General features: G+C 40.2%; 1 protein-coding gene across 5 annotated transcripts in view; it reads right to left on the reverse strand.

The window, feature by feature from the left end:
* Nucleotides 1-22,624, reverse strand: part of CFAP20DC (CFAP20 domain containing) — a 239,001-nt gene that overhangs the window by 20,515 nt on the left and 195,862 nt on the right. The window contains exon 17 of one of the 5 annotated variants that reach the window (XM_043587806.1): nucleotides 20,418-20,835. The exons of the other annotated variants lie outside the window; for them this stretch is intronic. Coding sequence (XP_043443741.1) covers nucleotides 20,748-20,835 — 88 coding nt within the window. The 3' untranslated portion in view covers nucleotides 20,418-20,747. Of the gene's footprint in view, nucleotides 1-20,417; nucleotides 20,836-22,624 lie in introns of those variants that run through there. 5 annotated transcript variants of the gene reach the window in all.

Below are 22,624 nucleotides of genomic sequence, written 5' to 3' on the forward strand. Positions count from 1 at the left end.
TACCAAGCAGGGTGCCTGGCACAGGGTAGGCACTTCCTCCATATTTATCAAGGGCATGACTATTGAAAGAGTCTCTTTGGCAGTTCAGAATACTGAGTGCCACTCATTGTTGAAAGTTTCCCTAACAATCGTTAATACTGTTGCAACACTCTCCATATTTTCCCTCCATTTTGTTCCTTCTCCACCTGCCAGGAGCATGCTACTGGTTCTTCATCATGTGCTTGGCACACACAATTTGGGGCAAATCTGGAGACACACATCTTGCCTCTTTATAGCCATGACAGAAAAATTTAATTTTCTGCCTTAGAAAATAGAATGTTGGTTCAGATACATGTTTACTAGGATAAAAAAAACAACAACTAAGAAAATACGTTTCTTTCTTTCTTCCTTTTCTTTCTTTCTTTTTTTTTTTTGAAAGCTAAATAGCTTTTATCCATAGGATTTCTCTCCCACTTGAAGTAAGAAGATCAAATTATAAGTTGGGAACTCTTTCGTATATCTTTTAAGATGAACTGGAATAAGAATTAAGATGCTATTGTGTAATTCCGGTTCATTCTCCACAAGAATATTCTAACCTCAGTGTTGGATTCTTAGTGTTTGAAGGTTGCCTTCTATAACATTCCCACAAAGTGATGATCTGATCTATACCTGGGTATCAGTAACTGTGTATGTACTACTTTCAAAAGACCATATTTCCTTTTCAAAAACTTTGACTGTTAAATGTTTTTTCTCATGTTGAGGCAAAATCTGTTTTCATCACCACCTATTTTTCCTTTCTTTCCCCTTGGCACTTCCAAGGAACAGTTGTAATCTCTCTTTAAGGCACAGTAGAAGAGAGCTAAGGGACTGTCCAGAACTCCTTCCCCTGCTCTCTGGAACAGCAGCCTGTAACCACATGGCCTCCTGGGAGTTATCATGTGAGCCTGCAACCTCAGTTGACTGGCCTATTATGTGGACACCTGATTTAAACTGGGCCAGCTGTGTTTCCCTAGAACTTTTGAAACTGTATCTGAAAAGGAGAGACAGTCTCAAGTAAAGATGGATGCCAAAAGAAGCAGAACTCAGATGTCATTGGTCACCATATTTCCTATCACACAGAGGAAGCTAGTCTCAAAAGAGAATGAGGAAGCTTAAAGTCTGGATTCTGGGAATGAAACAGTGTTGGTACCATTGAATGAATATGGAACCTGGGGAGAAGAAACCAGTTTGGGCAATCCAGGATTTTGGTTTAGCACATGAGGAATCTGAGGTCTTGGTAGTTTCTCCAAGGGAAGATGTGCTGGAAATACTTAGGGATCCATTACTAGCCCTAACCTTGGATCTTGAATATGTTGGCATACCTCTAGTACCCACTGCCACCATCTTAGTCAATGTTTCTAGAATCTCTCTTTTGTTCTTCCCCCACTCAATCTGGATTCCCACTAATTCAATCCAGAGTGAGTTTCTAAAAATTTGCTCTTAGGGAAAAATTCAAAATCACCACATTGGCCTAAAGCTTTACATAGTCTGGTCCTATCTCTACAGAGTATTTTTGTGCCTTCCCCTCACTCTCACCATCATGCCAGCTCCAGGCTTCAGAGGGAGAGCCACATCCTTAACCTCTTTTCTGATAATTGCCTAGTGCTATAGAGTGAAGGTTTGTATCCCTCCAAAATTCTGTTGAAAACTAATCCCCACTGTGATGGTATCTGCAGGTGAGGCTTTGGGAAGTGCTTAGGTTGTGAGGGTGGAGCCCTCATTAATGAGATTAGAGCCCTTTTAGAAGTGATCCTAGAGAGAGCCTTTGCCCCTTCTGCCATGGGAGGACACAGTGAGAATACCACTGTTTCTGAACCAAAAAACAAGCTGTGACCACATTATAAGCTCCATCAGGTCAGGCAATCATGTCTGTTTTCTTCACCTTGGGTCTGATGCATAATAGATGCCCAACAAATGTTTGTTGAATTATTATATTGGAATTAAAAAAACACGTTTGTTGAATGAAACCTTGTAGGAAGGACGGTCAGGGCTATAAGAGAAGGACCTCTAGGTGTGAGTGGGGAATGGATGAGTTCTTGAGAAAGACCTGATAGGGAGGTTAGAATGTGCTCTGAGAGTGGCAGGAACAACAGCACAGGCCAGGAAAGGCAGCTGGTTCAGAACAATATGGGAATTATTTTTCCCGGATCTTTCTTCTCCTCCCATCCTGAAAGTGCTCAGAAGATGTTTACATTATGGTGGGATTTGGAATAGGACTACGTTTCTTCCATAGCAAAAGCTGGGAAACCCGTTGCATAAAGAAGGACTGTGTTTTCACCTCACATCAGTCTATGCTTATTTGGAGACATGCAACAAACAGTCACACAAAGGGGAAATCATACTCTTTCTTCTTCTGGCCTCTGCAAAATCATCTTTCCTGCCCATGCTTTTGTCAGAAAATCCATAAAATGGGGAGAACCCAGCTCCTTCCAAGTGCTCAATGCTCCAACAAATCACAAAAATCATTAATTTTTCTTCCTCTATTAAATATACTTTATATGTTCTCTGTAGAATTGAATCTTTCCTGTTTGGCAGTATTTCCCCTCAGGCTAAAAAAGTACTAATGATATAGCATCTTGGGACCATTTTACAGACACTGACTCATTAGATATGGCAGATAATTCAACTCTAGAGGCACAAATCCAGGCATCAGCCATCAAATTCAACTACAGTATGTGAACAGTGATACTGATAGCCCATCTCCTTGAGACAACATGGAGAAAGGCTGAGCCCTTCTTTGCCTTCTTTATACTGTTACCAGCATAGTTGCTTTATGATTTCACATTGAATAGAGGTTTATTGAGCCTCCGGACTGTCTCAGACTTTATGCCGGGTACTGAGGAGTAAGACATGATTCTGCCCTTGAGGAATTCAGTCCTGTGGAGACGGATTGTTAGACCAACATTTAGGAGAAGGTTTCAGGTAGGGGTTTCGGAAAAAGTGATGAAAGTGTTGTTCCTGAAGGATGAGGAGGAGGCAGCAAGACAGGGAAAAGATGGAAGGATATTCTAGAAAAAGCAGCATGGTCTATATCAGAAAGGTGTGGAGAGCTGGGAGCACCCCTACTAGTGTGAAATGATGGGCACCGGGCATACATATGTATGCACTAGATGATGGGATTGTAGTCAATTGCCGAAGAAGGCAGGGGTCTTAGGTGACAAACCTAAGTGGCAAAAGTTCTAAAGTTTCAGGAAACTCAGTGTGAGCTGGTAGGAGTGCAAACTGGTGAAAAATCTGGTAATATCAGTCAAAGTTACCTTTGGACCAAATAATTTCACTGCTGGGCATTTACTGTAAACACATACTTGCCCAAGCTCACAAAAAATATATGCATGAGGATGTTTATCACAGCACTGTTTACAGTAACAAAAAGTTAGAAACTACCTAAATGTCCATCAGCAGAGAACTGGCTGAATAGATTATGGTACATTAAAACAATGAAATAACATCCGGCAGTTAATGAAGAATGTGTTCACCTGTATGTGCAAATTCAGAAAGATGTCCAAAATCTATTCAGTAAAAATCTAAAAAGCAAGTTATAGAGTCTTATGTATGTTGAAAAAACATACAAATAAAACATGTAATTTCCTTGTAATAGGCACTGAAAGTTTCTGAAGGGTGCACAAGAAACTGTTAAGCATAAGCATACCTGGGAGTAGAAATGTGGGTTTGGGGGTGGGTGGAGTAAGACCTGTTTCTCAATTTCTATCTCTCTGCTCTGATTGAATTTTCTTCTACTTTCCTTTTAAAAGGCAGATTCTCTCTCTTCAGGAGCTATTAATTTGATGACATCTGTAAGAAAACTTTTCTGAAACACAGCTTCAAAGTATCTTTTAAAAAGCATTTTAAGTGATGAGTGCTAGGAGAGAAACAGGAGTCTAGGTTGGTCCCTCAACCAATAGGGGAGGAGAGAGGAAAACAGTGCGTTCCTCATGCCAACATGCACATCTGAGCTGATCCTAGCAGCCTTCCCCATTGGAAATATCAACTTCAATGATGAAAGCAGAACATTTTGGGTCTTTATAAATGTTGGTAATGTTCCTGGAAATTGTCAAGTTTTCATTTGCATAAACAACAGCTGCTTTATCTAATGCTATAGATATGACTAAAAAAAATAGGTGGTGGGTTTTTATTATTACTTTTTTTAACACATCATCCATGATCCTGATTATTAAAACAGAATTGTTCCTGGGCTGAGATCTGAACTGTCATGTCTGACAACTCAACGAGATAACCTGATAAAGAGTGGTTACAATCAGAAAGCTGGAGGATGCTGTGCAATAGGCCAGACTAAAAGCTCAGAGGGAACACACAGACTTTTTCATTTTTGAAGATGTATTCATGGAAATATGGAAAAAGAAGCTTAATACAATGTTTTAATCTGCTTTTCAAAGGATCCCTCCCTCCCTTCCTTTCCCCTCCCCCCTCCCTCCCTCCCTTCCTTCCTTCCTTCCTTCCTTCCTTCCTTCCTTCCTTCCTTCCTTCCTTCCTCCCTCCCTCCCTCCCTCCCTCCCTCCTTCCCTTCCTTCCTTCTTTCTTTTAGTTGCTGTAAGATGAAAGGTCTCAGTGTCATGGAAAACCAAGCTGACTCACTTATCCTTTACCTTTCACTGGAGGGGAATCATTTTGGGGTGAAAATTCTCAAGGAAGTCAGTTTATCTCCTCAAAACAGAAAAAACTAATCAAGCATTGTCTGATTAATTAGAGACACTTGAAAAAATGCTATCAAGGCCTACAGCTGTAATCAATTCAATCAACATGCAGAGAGCCAATCTGGTTTTCTTGATTAACAAAGCTGAATGTTAAACAGAGAAGTGTGACATTGTAGTGCCATTAGCTAAGGTTACAAATTGTGCATTTTTCCTACATGTTCAAAGTCAGGTCAGGATAAAGTGAAAACCCTCTTATGATGAGGGTCATGGGCACGAACATTGCAATTCTCCCTCTTGATATTTCCATGCCAGAAGAATAAGTTTCATCTAAGTAGTAGAAATAGGTAGTAACTTCAGAAGGCTTCAGTGTAGACACACAAAAAAATCAAGTACTTGAAAATATCATACAATAATAAAACAAAGACAAAAAAAGTGATGTGAGATTTCTCTCAGTTTAGTGTCACCCAAGTTGGTTATGGAATTCATCAGAAACAGACATGCCAGACATAAAGAGATAAAATTTTTCTTATTACATTTTTAAGATGTGGATGTGAAATGCATCTATATAGTGGCTGATGAGTAAATTGGAAAATTCAATTTGCTTATTTTATTTGCATGAAGTCAATTTAAATGTCAAGATGTCTAACGCAAGATTGGTTTATTAATGGTTTGTTTCTTGCTCTTTAAAATCAGTTATAACTATAAAGTGATGATTATATTTTGTGTAGTTGATCTTTGCAACACAGTCTGGAATTCTGTCTGTGAAAACAGCAATTCTCAATCTTTTGGAGATAAAAAATTCTCTCTCTCTCTCTTTTTTTTTGTGCTTAGAATTCAGTAAGAGCACAAATAAATACTTGCTAACTAGTGTATTGCAATCAGATACATTTGTTGCATGTAATATTACCAAAATAGTTTAATTATGGAAATATGGAAATAATTTACATAAAAAGTAAATTGAAAAGAATTCAAGGTAATATCAATATCATTCCCATTCACATGTTTTCTTGAAGAGAGGCAGAAAGAGTATGAATGGCATATAGAAGTCACTCCATAAATACTTCTGGAGGAAACTCCTGAAGAGTTCAAGCCTGCCCACTAGTAATGTATTGTAGTACCTGCGATTTTGGTTGGCCACTTTTCCTCTCCCTCTTCTGAGAATGTAGCTTTTCTTTCTTATGGGCAACCCACTTCATGTGGTTTGGGGGAGTGCTAAGACCTTCCTTTACTCTCAGTATGGGGGCAGACATGAAACCCAAGGTATGCCAGAGGCCACTCTCAGACTTTTGCTGGGTTTATGAACAGGGTCCTGACTCATGTCCACCAAAATGTATACATGCTAATGGTATCTACTGAGTATATTTTCCGGACAGAAAATGAAAGGTAGAGGAAAACGATATGAAGCTGTGATATTTCTTTTTTTTTTTTTTTTAATGTTTATTTATTTTTGAGAGAGACAGAGAGAGTGGGGAAGGGGCAAAGAGAGAGGGAGACACAGAATTGGAAGCAGGCTCCAGGCTCTGAGCTGTCAGCACAGAGCCCGATGCTGGGCTTGAACACGCAAGTGGGGAGACCATGACTTGAGCTGAAGTTGGACACTTAACCAACTGAGCCACCCAGGCGCCCCGAAGCTGTGACATTTCTTAACAGGTCCTTCCGAAACCTTACATTTCTATGGGAGACAAATACTGTTTTACCCAGCAGAAGGATGCACATAGAGTAAAGACTTCTCATTCAAAATAAACACATCTTTGGGGATGCAGGGCAAACAGCTGTCTCGTGAAACAACAGGTTTTATCTTCATCTTTGAAGAAACATTAAAAAAAGATCTGAATGCCTGCTCTTGCCACTTTATGCTTTTGTTCCAAGTATTGAGAATAGAATGGTGACCAAGCCACAATCCCCACTCACAAGGAGCTTCGAGTCTAGAGGTGGATACAGGTAATAAATAAGTATACAGAGAAGTGGTAGGGTTCAGAATATACCATCCCAAAATGTGCCACTTTGACATAAGGATTATTTTGAGCTGAAGGCAATGATAAGAAGTAGATACAAGAAAAAGTCTTTGTCTCCCCTCTCCCTACCAGGAAGGGTTGGATGGTTTTTACTCATTGGAGACAACTCTAGACTCTTACCAGACACAACACAAGAGGAATCTACATAGCAAACCTTACTAACTTGCTCTTATCTTCCATTGGTTCCTACCATATATTCATCCTTCCACAATCTGCCACTTGTAGAAGCTCAAAGTCCCATTCCTTTGTCTTATCACTTTTCTACAAAATAGACTTTTTTTTTAAGATGCTTTATGAGCCCAAGTTCTAATCATTCTTTTGAGTTACTCATCACTGAGAACTTCTGTGTGTATGCACTTTGCAGGTGTTAATAAGTCTCTGTTTTTCTTTTGTTATTTGTCTTTTGCCACTCTAATTTTCAGGTGAGCATGAAGGGGTAGAGGGAATAAGGTTTTCCTCCCCTACAGAAGGAATATTATTTCAGATAGCAAAAAGTATTCTAAACATCTAAAAGTAAAATTAGATTTAATAATTTTATTAATTAAAAATTAATTAAATAAAAGACTATTTGATGTTAACAGCTCTAGCACAAAGTAAAGGTGATAGGTCCTCATAAAAACTCCAACCTGTTTCATACAGACTGGTCCTAAACACACAGGGAGAATGGGAACCACAGGATGGCTGATTTGAGATCATCTCTCAGAGATGGATGTTTCTAATATAACGAGCCTCTCAGATGAACAAGATAAATTCATATTTAAACCATGTTTACTAAGAGACTCTTAAATACAGAGCACAAACTGAGGGTTGATAGGGGGTGGGGGAGAGAGGGGAAAATGGGTGATGGGCATTGAGGAGGGCACTTATTGGGATGAGCACTGGGTGTTGTATGTAAACCAATTTGACAACAAATTATATTAAAAAAATAAACCATGTTTACCTGTCACTATCACTGAGAATCCATAGATATTTTCAAGCTCCTACATGTGTAGAGAACTTTACAAGGAGTAATGGGGAGGAATGAATCAGAGAAAAGTCCATGACTTTATTTATTTATGCATTTTTGAGAGAGAGTCAGAGAGAGAGTGAGCAAGCATGAGCGTGTACAAGTGAGCAGGGGAGGGGCAGAAAGAGAGGGAGAGAATCCCAAGCAGGCTCTATGCTGACAGCATAGAGCCTGATGTGGGGCTTGATCTCACAAACCATGAGATCATGACCTGAGCTGAAATCAAGAACCAGGTGCTGAACTCTAGGATCAATTTCCTAAAACCCAGCAAGGCTTGACTGGTCACAACATGGAATGCTAACATCTTCCTATGCTGTGTATCTGGATGAACAAGTGGCTAGGGATGGGACTGTAGCAATAGCAATAACTACCTCCACTGCAGCAGAAAATACCTCAATAATCCAGCATGGAGCTGGACATTAGACACATATTTAGGGTACCAACATACCATAAAACTTAAGTTGCACAGTTTTTGATTTGAGCTTACATTTCCTTTTAGGCTTGCAATCTTTGGGTTAAAGTGTGCCTTTTTTCCTGCCTGGAATATGGGAATACCACCCAGGTTGTCCCAGGGATTAAATGGAGCAATAATAGCCTGTGGAAATTCTCCCCCCTTGGGGCCTGCTACAGAGATGGAGCAGATTTGGTAACCGTGTTAGTAGTTACTAGTGTCTGAAATTACAGAAAAACTTTCACTCTTAAGCAACTTTATACAACACCTTTTCTGAAGTTACAAGACAACTACATGTTAAATGTATTATAACTAAGTCATTAGCAAATCGAGAGCAGAAAAATTTGCAACCTTCTCTAACTTTAACTAGAGAACAATTACCTTAAAATCAGAATACAAAATAAAACCATCTAAACCATTTCTACGGAATGATGGGACTCAATGCTGCAGAGACAGTAGGTGGAGTTTAATTTAATGCTCTAATTCAGATCTCTGGGCTTTTGTAAGGAATACCTATAGGGTATCATTTTCATCACTAAGTGTGTCAGATTATCAGATGCCATATTTATGTACTGATTTCCATTTTCCTTTCATAGTTTGGTTATTCTTTTATGTTTAGTAGTCAAATAAAACAATGATATGCTAAAAAGAAGCCTCTGTGAGGTGAATGACAATTTAATTTTTCCCCAATGTTGGCTGGTTGCACAAGAAAAAAAGAACTGGGGAAAGTTGACAGGATCTTTAGTTGACTAGACTTATTTCCCAGAAGTTTCGGGGTGTGTTAATTGTAACATTTTGGTTAATGAAAAATATTGTGAAAGAATGCTGATAATGGGTGATAAATGGACTTTTGAACAAATACGATGGTAAAATGTTATTTTAAAAACATTGGGAGGTAATCATCAGAATTCTTTTGCTGCTTGCACCATTCTAGTGAGTAAACTGGGCTTGCCAGAAAGGACAATAGTTCTTTTGCATCCCCAAGCTACCATCATCATCATGATTGTTTATGGTGTTACTCCAGCTTCTATTTAATTTAAATATGGTCCTTGTTCTAAAGAAAACTTAACATGGTAAACTGCTAAAAAGGCAGGAAGATATAGAAACATTAAAGTACCAGGAGGAGCAAACTGACTATATGAGACTAAGAATTACACTAATGGTTTTTATCGATCAATTCTTTTATTTAAGTGAAATATACACATGGAAAAGTGCACGGATAATAAATGTACAACTCAATGAATGATCCCAAAGTGACTGTAATCACCACCTGGACCAAGAATAGAAGCTTCCCTCACTCCTTCTCCTGATCATTACACTTCCTGCTCCCCAAAGGTAGCCCAGATGGTAACTTCTAACACTACCAACTAGTTGGCCTATGTTTAAATCTTTTCTGAATGGAATCCAACATGTATTCTTTATGTGTCTAGTTTCTTTCCCTGAATATTACATGTTTGTGAGAGTAAATAGTATTCCATTGTGTAAATATATTACAAATTACTTATGCCTTCTACTATCAAAGGGGATTGGGTTGTAAACAATTTGGAGCTATGAATGAATGTGCTAATGTTGAGAGAAAAGACTTTTCCTTTCCAACTTTGGTCAGGGGGTTGAACTGCAAATGAACTGACAATAGCCAGGTGAGCAGGAAAAAAGACAAAGTTCATTTCCATGTGCACACGGGAGTTGCTCATAATAAATAACTCACTGAATAGCCAGAGATAAAAGTTTATATGCCAACTTACCAAAGGGGGTGGGTTTAATGGGCAAAGTATGGAAGGCTCTGTCTGGCTTTTTATGCTAATGGGAATGGGCATTCGGTCTTCAAGGCAGCCGAATGGCAGCTGTATTTTCTGGAGGCTTGCTTTAGTGAGAGAAAGGGAGTAGAGATATGATTTCTTTCTGCATCCTCTGCTTTCACTGTAAAATAATCCTTATATCAACTCTATAGGTCTGAGTGGGTCCCCACAGTTTACATGTTTTTGGGTGCACATATGTATGCATTCTACTGGCCATACCTCTAGAAGGGTAACTTTTGGGGAAAAAGGTATGGTTATGTTCAGCTTATGTAGATGCTACCAAACAGTTTTCCCAAGTAGTTGTATCAATTTATTCCCTCACCAGCAGGGTGTGAGAGTTCTAGGTCCTCCAGATCCTCACCAAAATTATTGATATTCTGTATTTTAGCCATTGTGATAAGGTGTAGTAGAATCAGTGTTCTTTTAATTTGCATTTCTCTGATTTTTAAAATGGCTGTGTATACTTTCATGTTTACTGGTCATTTGGATACCTTCTTTTGTGAAATGTCTGTTCAAGCCTTTTGGACATTTTTGTTTTCTTTGGAGTGCCTCTTTTTTCTCACTGATTTGGGGTTCTTCATATATTCTAGACTTATATCTATCCTGGAACCTTTCTTGTGTTGCAAATATCTTCTTCCACTCTTGTGACATGACTTTTTACCTTGTTGAGTAGTGTTCTTTATTAAGTTCCTAATTTTAATATAGTCCAATTATCAATACTTTCCTTTATAGTTACTGAAATTTGAGACCTACCTTAAGACCATGAAGTTATTCTTTGAAATTGCTTTCTAGAATTTTACTGCTCAATATGGTAGTCACCAGTCACAAGTGGCTACACAGCACTTGAAATGGATCTAATCTGAATTGAGATGGGCAGTAAATAGAAAACACACACTGGATATCAAGCACTTAATATGACAAAAAGAATGTAAAGTATCTCATTAATACAATGTTTTATCCTGATTATGGAGGGACCAACAACCAACCAGAATGACATAAAGACTCCTTTAAGCTGTAAACATTTGGGCAAATAGCACACACAAAGAAATCTCATCTGAACTTCCTTTATCTGACTAAAGCAGAGCTTTTCAAGAATCAGCTGCTGTTAATCCCCCTATTCTGGGGAAGTCTTCAGTCAGGGAGGTGACTGACCTTTAGCAACTGGACATTCCAAGAAATTGCGTAAACAAGCCTTATCAGAACCTTCCATTCTTTCCCACTGAAGCCCCAACCCCTCCCTGACCCCATTTATTAAGCTGATGTATAAAACTTTACCCTTGGCTGTTTGGGGGTGTGGGGTGTCTCCTTATAGAATGCTTCCACATGCATGCATATAAAACTTTTCTCCAGTTAACAGGCTGTCAATAAATTCACAACCCTCACTTCCCACCAGTCACTCAAACCTAAGTTAGTAGAGAAAAATGCCTTCCTCCCCCAAATGACATCTGAAATTATAGTATTTTGGATATACTGGGTTATAATGTAACCAAATTAATTTTACCTTTTAATTCTTAAATCTTCCTAGAAAACTTTAAACATGTGGCTCACATTCTATTTCAACTGGACAACAGTTCTAGTTGATGTTTTATTCCTCTAGATGTGATTCTTTTGCCTCTGGCAGGCAATGAGCATAAGGTCAGAGGGCTATCGGCAATTAAGATGATTCAAAATAAATGTGTCTTGAGGCGAGTGGGTGGCTTAGTAGGTTAAGCCTCTGACTCTTGGTTTTGGCTCAGATAGTGTTCTCACAGTTAGTGAGATCCAGCCCTTCACTGGGCTCTGTGCTGACAACACAGGGCCTGCTTTGGATTCTTTCTCTCTTTCTGCCCCTGCCTTGCATGCGCTCTCGATCACGTTCAAAAATAAATAAACTTTAAAAAAAAATGTGTCTTGAATTCTCCAGAAAGCTGGTCTACATCTGGTTAACTCATTTACCTGAAGTAAATCATTTACCTGAAGCACTCTGGGGTTTACTATGGCCCTTCTCTTCAAAGATCCAGAAACTCCAGAGTTTTCCCCTTAAGCCGATGAGGCTGTTGGAGGCTATTCTTGGCTCCTCAGCCTCTCAGCTTCTGTTTTCTGAAGTGGAATTTGTCCTGAGAAAAGTGCAAGGGCAGGCAGGCTGCCTCTCCTGCTTCCCTTCTCTTCTGGAGCAAGGCCCCATAAATTCTCACTACCCTGGAAGCTCTCCAATGGCTTTAATCAGATGATTCTCATATTTTGTCTGGCATTTCTGGTTGTTCTCAGAGGGAAGTTCAGTGTGAAACAACCAAGTCTGCCATTGCCAGAGGCAGAACTCCTATTAATTAATTAAAAAGTATGTCATGCATGTTATTTAATGTTGTAGGATTTTAATCATGGTTGATGTGGAGAATTGAGTTCAGAGTTCTGATGAAGGAACAGTCCTAATTTCACTTCAGTCAAGTAAGGTTTTACAGAAGAGCAGGGATGACTTTTAGAGTAGGAGATACAGCAAGGTGGTAGTTCCAGGGTTAGGGAGTGTCATGTAGGGCTGGGGATAGATTCTATTTGATAACCTCACTGACTAAATGAATAATAGAAATTCTAGCTCAAAGAAGACACATGGATTATAAATCTCATGCTAATTCTGGTTGGTAGTATTGCCTGGAGTATGTTATAGATAAGGATTTTAAGTTTGTAGTGGTGCTCAGTGGGCAAGAGGATTGCAGTCCACTGGCAATGTCTACATTGGACAAAGGACAGGGGATAGCTGCACATGAGTGTGAATCATAATATTCCAGAAATCATATGCTATGATTGAATGATCATGCATCACAAGTATACTCTGGAACAATTTGTAAATTAAAATAATTTAGATTCATTATGTAAAGTTTCTGAATATGCCACACCAAAATATGCAGCTTTGGCAAATTGATTGTTTTGAAGACACTTGAGAAACAGTAGATTCAGGAAGCGCTCCCTGACCTTCCCCTTTCTACCTAAAAAGAAGGGCATAAAATTTCCCAGGAGCAAGGTGCCCTTTCTAGTACAAGGTACAGTTCAATCACCAGACACACCAATGACAGGAATCTACAGAACGAACCTTATTAACACAACCCTCATCTTCCAGTAGTTTCCATTCAGCTATGACCTATCTAAGGTTATAATGAAGGTCATGCAGAAACAGCATGCTTTGCACATTTATGGAAAACACTGGGCCGAGAGAGAGAATAGTTTGGGTGACAGAACTGAGATTCAGAATGATCTTGATAGTCAAGAATATTGGTTCAGATACCAGTATTTATTCCACAGCTATCTACCAAGATCCATTTTGTGTCAGATCCTGGCACAATTTTTTTTTTTTTTTGTAGAGTTCCTGCCCTTTAGAGCTTATAGTATGGAGGGTGAGACCAACATCAATCAGATAATCACACAGAAATGAATAAACACTGTGAAGTTAAATGGTGCTATGAGAACATATGAATAGGGACTTGGGGGTTCCCTATGGGAAGTGGTACTTGAGAGGAAATCTAATGGATGAATAGGTACTAACCAGGCAAGGTGGAAGGCAGGGTAGGGGAAAACATTCTAGGATGGAGCAGCAATGTGAAAAGGCCCTGAGGTAGGCAGGTTTGAGAAGAGGAAAGGAGGCCAATGTAGTTAAAGCACAAATCTCCAGAGGGGAAATGATGTGAAATAAGGTTGGCCCAGTAGGCATGCACCAAGTCACCTGACCTTGCAGACCACTGAAAGATTTTGGTCTTTATCCTATGACCAATGAGAAGCCATTGAAGGGTTTTAATAGGGGAGTGTCACAGTCAGATCTGTGTTTAGAAAAGGTTGCTCTGTAGGGAATGGGTATGGGTTGTGGTGAAAAAGCACATGTGAATATATAGAGATAACAATATATAGCTTATACATTATAAGGTTATAGCAATGGTCCAGGAGAAAGAGTGATAGGTGACCGAAAAGCCAAAGATAAGCCATTAGTGGGGTATGGATAGTAATAAAAAAATGAATGTGATTCGAGCCACACTGGTACATACTATGTCCTGGTCAAAGGTCTAACTGTAGTCTGAACTGTCATATTAGCCTGTTCAATTTAGAGAATCCCAATCTGATAAACTCAAAGGTGTCCAAAGGAATATCAGGACTATATCAGGACCGGAAATGGCAAAGTAGACTTGAAGCTGGAGAAATGAGAGACTGAAGGAGAAAACGGAACATCCAAAAAGCAATATTCAAAATTCAAGGGGTATTATGTGAAAGTGTGATGACTCAAATTATTGTTCTGGAAAGAGAACTAGGACCCAGAGGGAGAAGCTATAGGGAACCCATGTCAGCTCAGTATAAGGGCTGGTTCAATAATGGAAGGAGCTGCCTTATGCTGCACTGAGCCTGCCTCCCTGGTGAAGACGTGCAGAGGAAATTTTTGAAGAGACACTGGGTTAAATCATCCTTGTAATCTCTTCAAACTCTCTAGGATTCTCAGATTCTCTCAGGGTGTGAGCTTTTTTTTTTGAAAATTTTACATTCCTAATATTCCTATCAACACCCCTACCATCACTATCATCCCTTTTTACCATTTAATGAAAACACACATACCAGGCCCTGTGCAGAACACTTTCACATACATTTCATTTAATCTTTACAATAACACTGTAAGGTAGGTAGTAAAATCCAACCCCTATTTTTTAGATAATTTAATTGAGGCTTAGAGAAGTAATTTCACAAGAATACAAATCTAGCATTTTTATTCCAGAGACGGTGCTTTTAACCAATGCACCACATCACTTCCTAAAACCACTTATTCTACTATATGCCAATGAATCCCATACTGACCTCAACAATTTTAACCAATTCCTAAACCTTCAAATGTGAAAGTATATGAAGCACCATATTTCCTGTGACAAAATATATTCAATGTCAAAGCTAGTAATTGTGTCAGATAGAATAAGGCTGTTATGCTTGGTAACAAACAACCCCCAAATCTCAGTGGCTTAAAAACAACAAAGGTTTGTTTCTTGCTCATGCCAAGTGTCCATAAACAGATGAGCAGGGGAACTGTTTATCAAAGTCATTCAGCGACCAGGCTGACATGAATAACCACCATCTTGAATGTTGCTGGTAAGTGCCAGAGGGAAAAAGAACTCCTCAGGATCTTACACCTACAATCAAATATTCCAGCCAGGCAACCATATGGGCCATTTTGTCTACCATACATTGGTTAGAACTGTTTGGTTAGTTGGCTCCATTCCAAACCAAGTGGACTTGAAATACAGTCCAACAATGTGCTTGGCACTGGGAGATGGGGCAATAGCTGGCAAAGTGTGTTAGTCACTGATGCAGACAGTAAACATGCAAACTGCCTTTGTCTCATACATTTCAGAGTTTCTACCAAGAAGAATATTGACTATCTCTCTACATTGGCTTGATTACTTACTCCAGGTTGAGAGTATTAATATATTAGAAGAGGGGAAATGTACAAAACATGCTGAATTCTGGTAGAAGTCTTCACTGTATATGTAAAACATAATTCGAACCATAATCACATCTGGGATTCAAGCCCTTGGCATGCCATGTGAGTATGCTCATTTTTGTACTTGGGTTAGATACAAGTGCTTGGGCAGAAAATGTAATAGTTTATTTACTCTCTTACAAGTTTCACTGTACCTAACTATGTCAAGCCATCACTGGTGAACTGAGAGAAGATAAGAAGCAGTTCAAGCCTGACATTAGGTTTTGAATATTAAGATGTTAGAATAAAAATCATTTAAACGCATTATAGATATGTTATTCTGAAAATTCTTGGCCATGCCGGTCCATCATTGTCATATTAACTAAACGTGTGCTCCTCAGGTCCCAATTTGATTTATATAAAAATGCAAATCTCTTAAAAATGTTTTGCTTTCTGGTAAATATCTATAATAATATAAAATAAAACAAATAACTCATCTTATTTTTTGTTATGACTCAGAGTACTCAACTTAAATCTGAACAACTTTTACCCGCTATCTGTAAGCCCTCTGTGATCTCAACAACAGAACTAAAAACCTGCAAAGAAAATATGAAGACAAATCAGTGGCATCTATGAAGCATTTCACTGGAAACGGTTGTTAAGGAGATAACAATTTCTTGTTGTAAGTGATTCAAATGCCCAAAGAAAAAAGTAAGAGTGGTGTTTGTGTACTTAAAAACGTAATTAAAATTTGTATTACAAATGCTAGTTTAGGAAAGAACTGGTTTTAAAAGGCAATTTCCTGTAAGGTCATTGCCGTGATATTTCAGATGGTACCTTTTTCTAATTTTGAAAGCTACATATTTTAATAGAGAATGGTCCAAAATGTTTTTAAGGTCAAACTGGAAATATGTTAATGATTTAAAAATGCAAGCAAAGTGCTTTATTATATTATACTACCAGAGTGTTATTGTAGTTTAAAAATATCATTAAATCAGCACAAACCCGCACTTATCATTTCCTGCACATTTTTCACACTGAGCTGCCTTCTGACTATGAGTAATCTGTTAATCTGCTCTTCGCCTCACAATCCGTCAAAGTGACAGATTCATTCCCTTCTCTAATACATAATATCTTCATTTACTGTATGCCTTGCTGCGACTTGCTTTTTTGCTAGCACTGAAATTTAGAAAATCACAAGCAAATTTACAGCATGTCACATGGGTGGTTGTTCTTGTTTGTTTCCCATTTCTTCCATTACTCCAACAGGAGAAACTACAACTTTTCTGGACTCTTAATGGGAGTTAATAGTGTTTCCAAAATGAAGGCAATCTCAGGTTTCAATAAAAGTGTTAAAGAGGTCAGATGAGGGCAAATGGTAAACACAAGGTAAGTGTACCCTTCTCCACATGAAAACACTGACCATAGTGGAATTTTCTTCCAGTGCTAGTGGACAACAAATAGATTTTCACCTTTGAGCCTCACCCCTAGGCATAAAGAAAAAAATATATATCATTTACAAAAAAAAAAAAAAAAAAAAAAGAAAGAAACTGACATTCATTTAGTAGTTAAGGGATGAATTTCTCCCGGCAAAAGACAGGCCTTCATTAGCATAAACACCAGCATTTACTTGAAGGCCACATTGTGATTTTATTTAAGCTGAAACCTTCACTTTTTATCATGACTTTGACTGACCTCAGACCAGGCCAGATCTCAGGTTTCTTGCTCATTGCTATTTTGATAATACAAATGGTTCTGCTGTTTCAAAACTGTTCCCTATTAATTCAACAAAATAATGCTATGCTCCCCTTTTCCCTTGCTTTGGTTCAGTTGCTTATTACCCTATAAATTCTGCAAATAGAGTGACTTAAGGACTGAAAAATAGGCGAATATGTAAAATTCCAGCTAGTTTCATCTTTAAAAAATTTTTTTTTTTTTCAACGTTTATTTATTTTTGGGACAGAGAGAGACAGAGCGGGGGAGGGGCAGGGGAGACAGGGAGGGGCAGAGAGAGAGGGAGACACAGAATCGGAAACAGGCTCCAGGCTCTGAGCCATCAGCCCAGAGCCCAATGCGGGGCTCGAACCCACGGACCGCGAGATCGTGACCTGGCTGAAGTCGGACGCTTAACCGACTGTGCCACCCAGGCGCCCCTAGTTTCATCTTTAAATAAGAGATAAAGTACATCCTCTACAAATCACCCTTCGGCTTCACTTGTTACTGATACAAGCATTCACACACTAAAACAAAGGTCACTACTGTTAACCTCAAAAGTCAAAAGCAAGGAAGATGTTTACAGCAAAATATGAGCAGTAGCCTTCTAATAGGTTCTGTTTCAGCACAGACATAATTTTTTTTCCATGCGTTTTCATCCAACACCCAACAGCACTTTCTTGTCCTGAGCACCAAATTGCATCTGATTTGTCTTAATGGATGGCAAGGGAGCGAAAGGCTTTTAAAAATCAATGGACAAGAAAGAGTCAATAGAACAATAATGTTAGTGTTAATTCAATCAAATCAGCTGAACGTTGTTTGCCTTTTCTCCTTTAAGTCATTTTGAACGGGACGGACGTTTGACTCATGTGGTATTTATCATACTGAGTGAGTTTTTATGTGGTAATGAACAGCAAAATATGAAGCTGTAAACTCGGGTAAACATAATATATTGTTAGAGTGAAAATGTGTGTGTTTTAACATTAATCAATTTCAAAGTGTAATGTTTTTCATTAACAAGTGAAACAAAATAATTACTGGGAAGAAATAGAACCCACTGCCAACAAAAACAGTTTGTGAGTAGGTGCAGGTTTGGAAGAGCTGTGACTTCTCCGTGACAGGCTAGGGGCTCACCCCCACACATAAAACATTCACACCCCGCCTCGAGGACATGCAGCACTGGGGGGCCATGACTTCATGGAGGGCACGAGAAAATCGCCTCTCCAAGGCACTGTGCACATAGTAGGTGCACGTGAATGTTGCTGAAGGTCTGAACTGTGCATGCTTTCAGTCCTCTCCTACTGTAGTAGGGTTCCTTGTTTAAATAACAAGGAGAGTATTCTGCACTGGGTTGCAAGATGAATGATGAGACAGTGAGTCTATGGATGTGACGGGCTATGGCCATTTAACCATAATTACGGTCTTCCATTTCTTCGGTTCATGTCATTACCCTGGACCTCAGCCTACAATCCCCTCCCTTCCCCCTCAGACAGAAGAGAGGTGAATGTTACAAACTGGAATTAGTACTTTGACTTTTTATTTTATTTAAAAAAAATTTTTTTTTCAACGTTTATTTATTTTTGGGACAGAGAGAGACAGAGCATGAGCGGGGGAGGGGCAGAGAGAGAGGGAGACACAGAATCGGAAACAGGCTCCAGGCTCCGAGCCATCAGCCCAGAGCCTGACGCGGGGCTCGAACTCACGGACCGCGAGATCGTGACCTGGCTGAAGTCGGACGCTTAACCGACTGCGCCACCCAGGCGCCCCAGTACTTCGACTTTTTAAAAGTGCTCATTACTCTAGAAGGGAAAGCTGAATCTTTTAATTAAAAGTTGAAACGGTAACATGTTAGAATGGTAAATAATTGCTTTGGTAATTACCTTCTTTACATTGGACCCTGGGCCAAAGGTAATCTGAGTTCATCATCCGGATGGATAACAGTGACTGGGGAGGCCTGGGTGACCGCAGGAGTTCTTCATTCTGCTAGTTAAAAATGCTAAGAGTCTTCAGGGATCCATCACTTCAGGATTAATTTGGGGAGGTGAGGGGTAGAAGATGCAATTTGTTGTTCTAGACTCTTACGGAAATGGGTTTCTTGAGTTTGCAATTTTGGAAAATACAACAATTACTAAAATGCTGATGAGTATTTCCCCAGCCCTCATGGCTTAAGATTCTCTCATGGAGTACAAGTGAACTCAGGTTGAAATGCCAAGTCCCGTGGGCCCAAGAGAGATCTGGTCTGAGAGCAGGCAGACATTTCAACTGAGAAACTGAAGAATGGGGTCGGCAGATGCCCAGGCAGGCAGGGCCAGAATGAGCAAGCAGAGCCAAGTGAAGAAAGAAAAGTATTGTTCAGGTGTGCAGGGGTGCCAGCCAGTTAGGGCCTGGGACAGGGTGATGGGAGCAGGTGTGCAATCTGAGCTAACAGGCTCTGGTAGGATAATAATAGAGCCAGACTCAAAGTGGGTTGGGCATGTGCCAAGGGAGGAGGAAGGAGAAGTGATGGGGCAGTGGACCACCAGCTGCCCAGCTCTGTTAGTGAACTGCTGGAACCCAACGGGAAGGGTATCCCCGAAGTTGTGCCTAGGAGTGGTGCTAGGGGCAGAGAGGTCAAAGGCGAGAAGCAAGATGATTCTCAAGGGATTTGGCTTACTATCAGTGCCTTTAGCTGGACTGTTCTCCAGGGTAGGGCCACTCCGAGCTGGGCCTTTGCTGTAGACCAAGGAGGGCAGGGGCCCAGCTGGGTCTCTTTGTATCATGTGTTTTTTTCATTTTATTTTTATTTATTTTTGAGAGAGAGAGAGAGATTGAGAGACAGCAAGAGTAGAGGAGGGGCAGAGAGAGATGGAGGCACAGAATCTGAAGCAGACTCCAGGCTCTGAGCTGTCAGCACAGAGCCTGATGCGGGGCTTGAACTCACAAATCTGTGAGATCATGACCTGAGCCGAAGTCAGTTGCTCAACTGACTGAGCCACCCAAGCGCCCCTGTATCATGTGTTTTTAAAGTCTGTTGTAAAGCTTCAACCAGTGGACTGAAAACCTCTTGGGGAGCCGGAAGGGCAGGAGTCCCTTGAATTTAAAGGGCACAAGCTCCATAAGCTCAAGTCCTCTCTCTGTCTGTTTCTCTATGTACCTTTTTGCTTCTTTTCCACATACGTGTCTAGATTCAGCTGGCCTGGTGAGGATTAGGCACATCTTCTGCAGCAGGGGCAACCCAAGCACATTTCTGGCAAGTGGCACCTGGCTCCACAAAATCTGTATTTGTGTAGGCAAATACAGATGAGCAATTTCCAATAAGAATACAGAAAAAAACACAGGAGTTCAATTTCAGAAAACTGTCTCTGTTGAAAGGTTTAAAATGATACTTTATTGGAGACTTTAGATTGTGGCTATCTTCTAAGGGCTCATCTAAAATAATTTCATGAGATTTCATTTGCTACATGTAAGAACAGGGCCAGCTCCCACTGGCCCTCAAGGGAGGAAAGTATGTAGGTGTTTCTTTCTGGGTTCCAGCTAGTAGTTCAATCCATGGTGAGGCAGCTGGTGTAGGGAGATGGGGAAATTCATTCTTGTGAGATTCAATACATATTTTTTGAGCGTCTCTGTGCTTGGCACTGTTTGACGAGCCAGGGATATAGTGAGCAGGAGAGATAAAGTCCCCAGACCCAAGAACTTTACATTCCAGTGTATTCTGGAGGTGTGTGTGTGTGTGTGTGTAGACAACAGGCAAACAAGCAAGAAGATACCAGGTGGTGAGGAGCACTGTGGTAAAAACAAAAACAAAAAAGATGATGTCATGAGGCTGACAGGACAGGGGCTATTTTAGGTTGGCTGCTAAGGAAGGACCTCTCTGAGGTGATGGCATTTAGATGGAGCCCTGAATGACAGAAAGAAGATGCTATCTAGGGTCTTTTCTAGCGTAAGAGAACTCCAAGCAGAGGGGCCATCTCATGCAAATCTCTTCAAGTGGAAGCAAGCCTGCAGTGTCCAGGAAAAAGGGACATGGCCATGGTGTTTGATACACAGTGAACACGGTTCACAGGGGTATGAGACATGGTCTGGGTGGTGGGCACTGAGGGTGGGGAGCACGATCTGATCCTAAGAGCAGTGGGCAACGTTTGGGAGGTTTTGCATGAGGCCATGCTTGGCTCAAGTTTAGATGTGATGCCACTATTCTGGCTGCTGATTGGGGACAGAGTGTAGGGGCTGAAGGAGCACAGAAAGCAGGTGCGAAGCCATGGCATTTGTCCAGGTAAGGGGTGAGGGGAATGGGAGCTGGGATTGCAGCAGTGGAGAGAGCGGCTGGATCTGGTGTCACTTTGGTGGAGGGATCACCAGGAAACCTGCTGGGGAAGGACATGGAGTGGGTCAGGGTGAGGAAGCAGGGAGCACTCTCAGTTTCTGCCTTGAATAAAAGGGGGATGATGGTGCATTTTCTGAGATGGGGAAGAAAAAAAAAAGATGTGTAGAGGGAGAGAAAACCAATGCTTGGATTCGAGGTATGTGCTAGAGATCCAAGTGGATATCTGTTAAGTTGGCAGCTTGGATAGATGAATCTGGAATTCACGGGAGGGTGAGGGCTGGACATATAACTTTCAGAGTCATTAGAATATGGAAGGCATTGGAAGCTATTATTAAATAGCTTGTATAAATAATACCTAGTATACCACATATTAAAGATTAGGGCCTTTCTAACGGTTATCAGTGTCTAGGGATCTCTGGTCAGCAGGGAGTGGAACACGCATGGAAATTAGATTTAAACTCTATCCAAAGAAGAACCTCTCCTAAAAACACAGTGTTATCCTGCTTATGAATAAAGTAATACCACTGTCATCCTATTTTCAGGAGAGGAAAGGGTAATTCTTGCCAAGATGTAGGGAAAAAATTTGACATTTAACTTGTTAACATTCAGGATGAAGATTTTCATTTCTCAGTGTTATCTGGGCATACTTCTACTCTGCTTCCCTCAGCTCAAATCCTGATGGAGCTCCTACTCAAGCCAGTCCGGCTGAACAGCACCAGGAGAGAGAACATGATGCCATCCTGCCCTCAGGGAATTTGGAGCTCCAACAGCAATGACGGTCAAGGAGCTTCAACCAGTCTGGGGGCTCTGAGGACCCAGAATCTCTGTCCTCAGATGAGCGGGTGTGAATTTCTGGGGATGGGGGTATGAAATGAGAGTCGCTGATACGGACAGGTTTTCTGAAGCTAACAAGAGAAAGGATGCAACTAAAAACTGGTGCCTTTGGTTTTATCCACGGATCCTTAAGATGTAATGCAAAAATGCAGATAATCGAAAACAACGGTTAACACAACTAGTTTAGAGAAACTGCACAGCTAATCAGGAAATCCTTTGTTGTGTTTTGGTCTGAAGGAGAAACATTTGCTAAAAATCCGACTTACTTGTTTTAAAATGATTCAAACTTAATCATTTGAGGAGAAACATGGCATGCAAGTTCTGTATTTAATTTTATTCATTTATACATTTTCTCTCTTTTGTGTTGGTGGGGAAAAAAGGCTTAAGCAACAGAGCAGCATATCAGATGTGAGT

The sequence above is a fragment of the Prionailurus bengalensis genome, chromosome A2 (assembly GCF_016509475.1).
Source record: "Prionailurus bengalensis isolate Pbe53 chromosome A2, Fcat_Pben_1.1_paternal_pri, whole genome shotgun sequence".
NCBI lineage: Eukaryota > Metazoa > Chordata > Mammalia > Carnivora > Felidae > Prionailurus > Prionailurus bengalensis.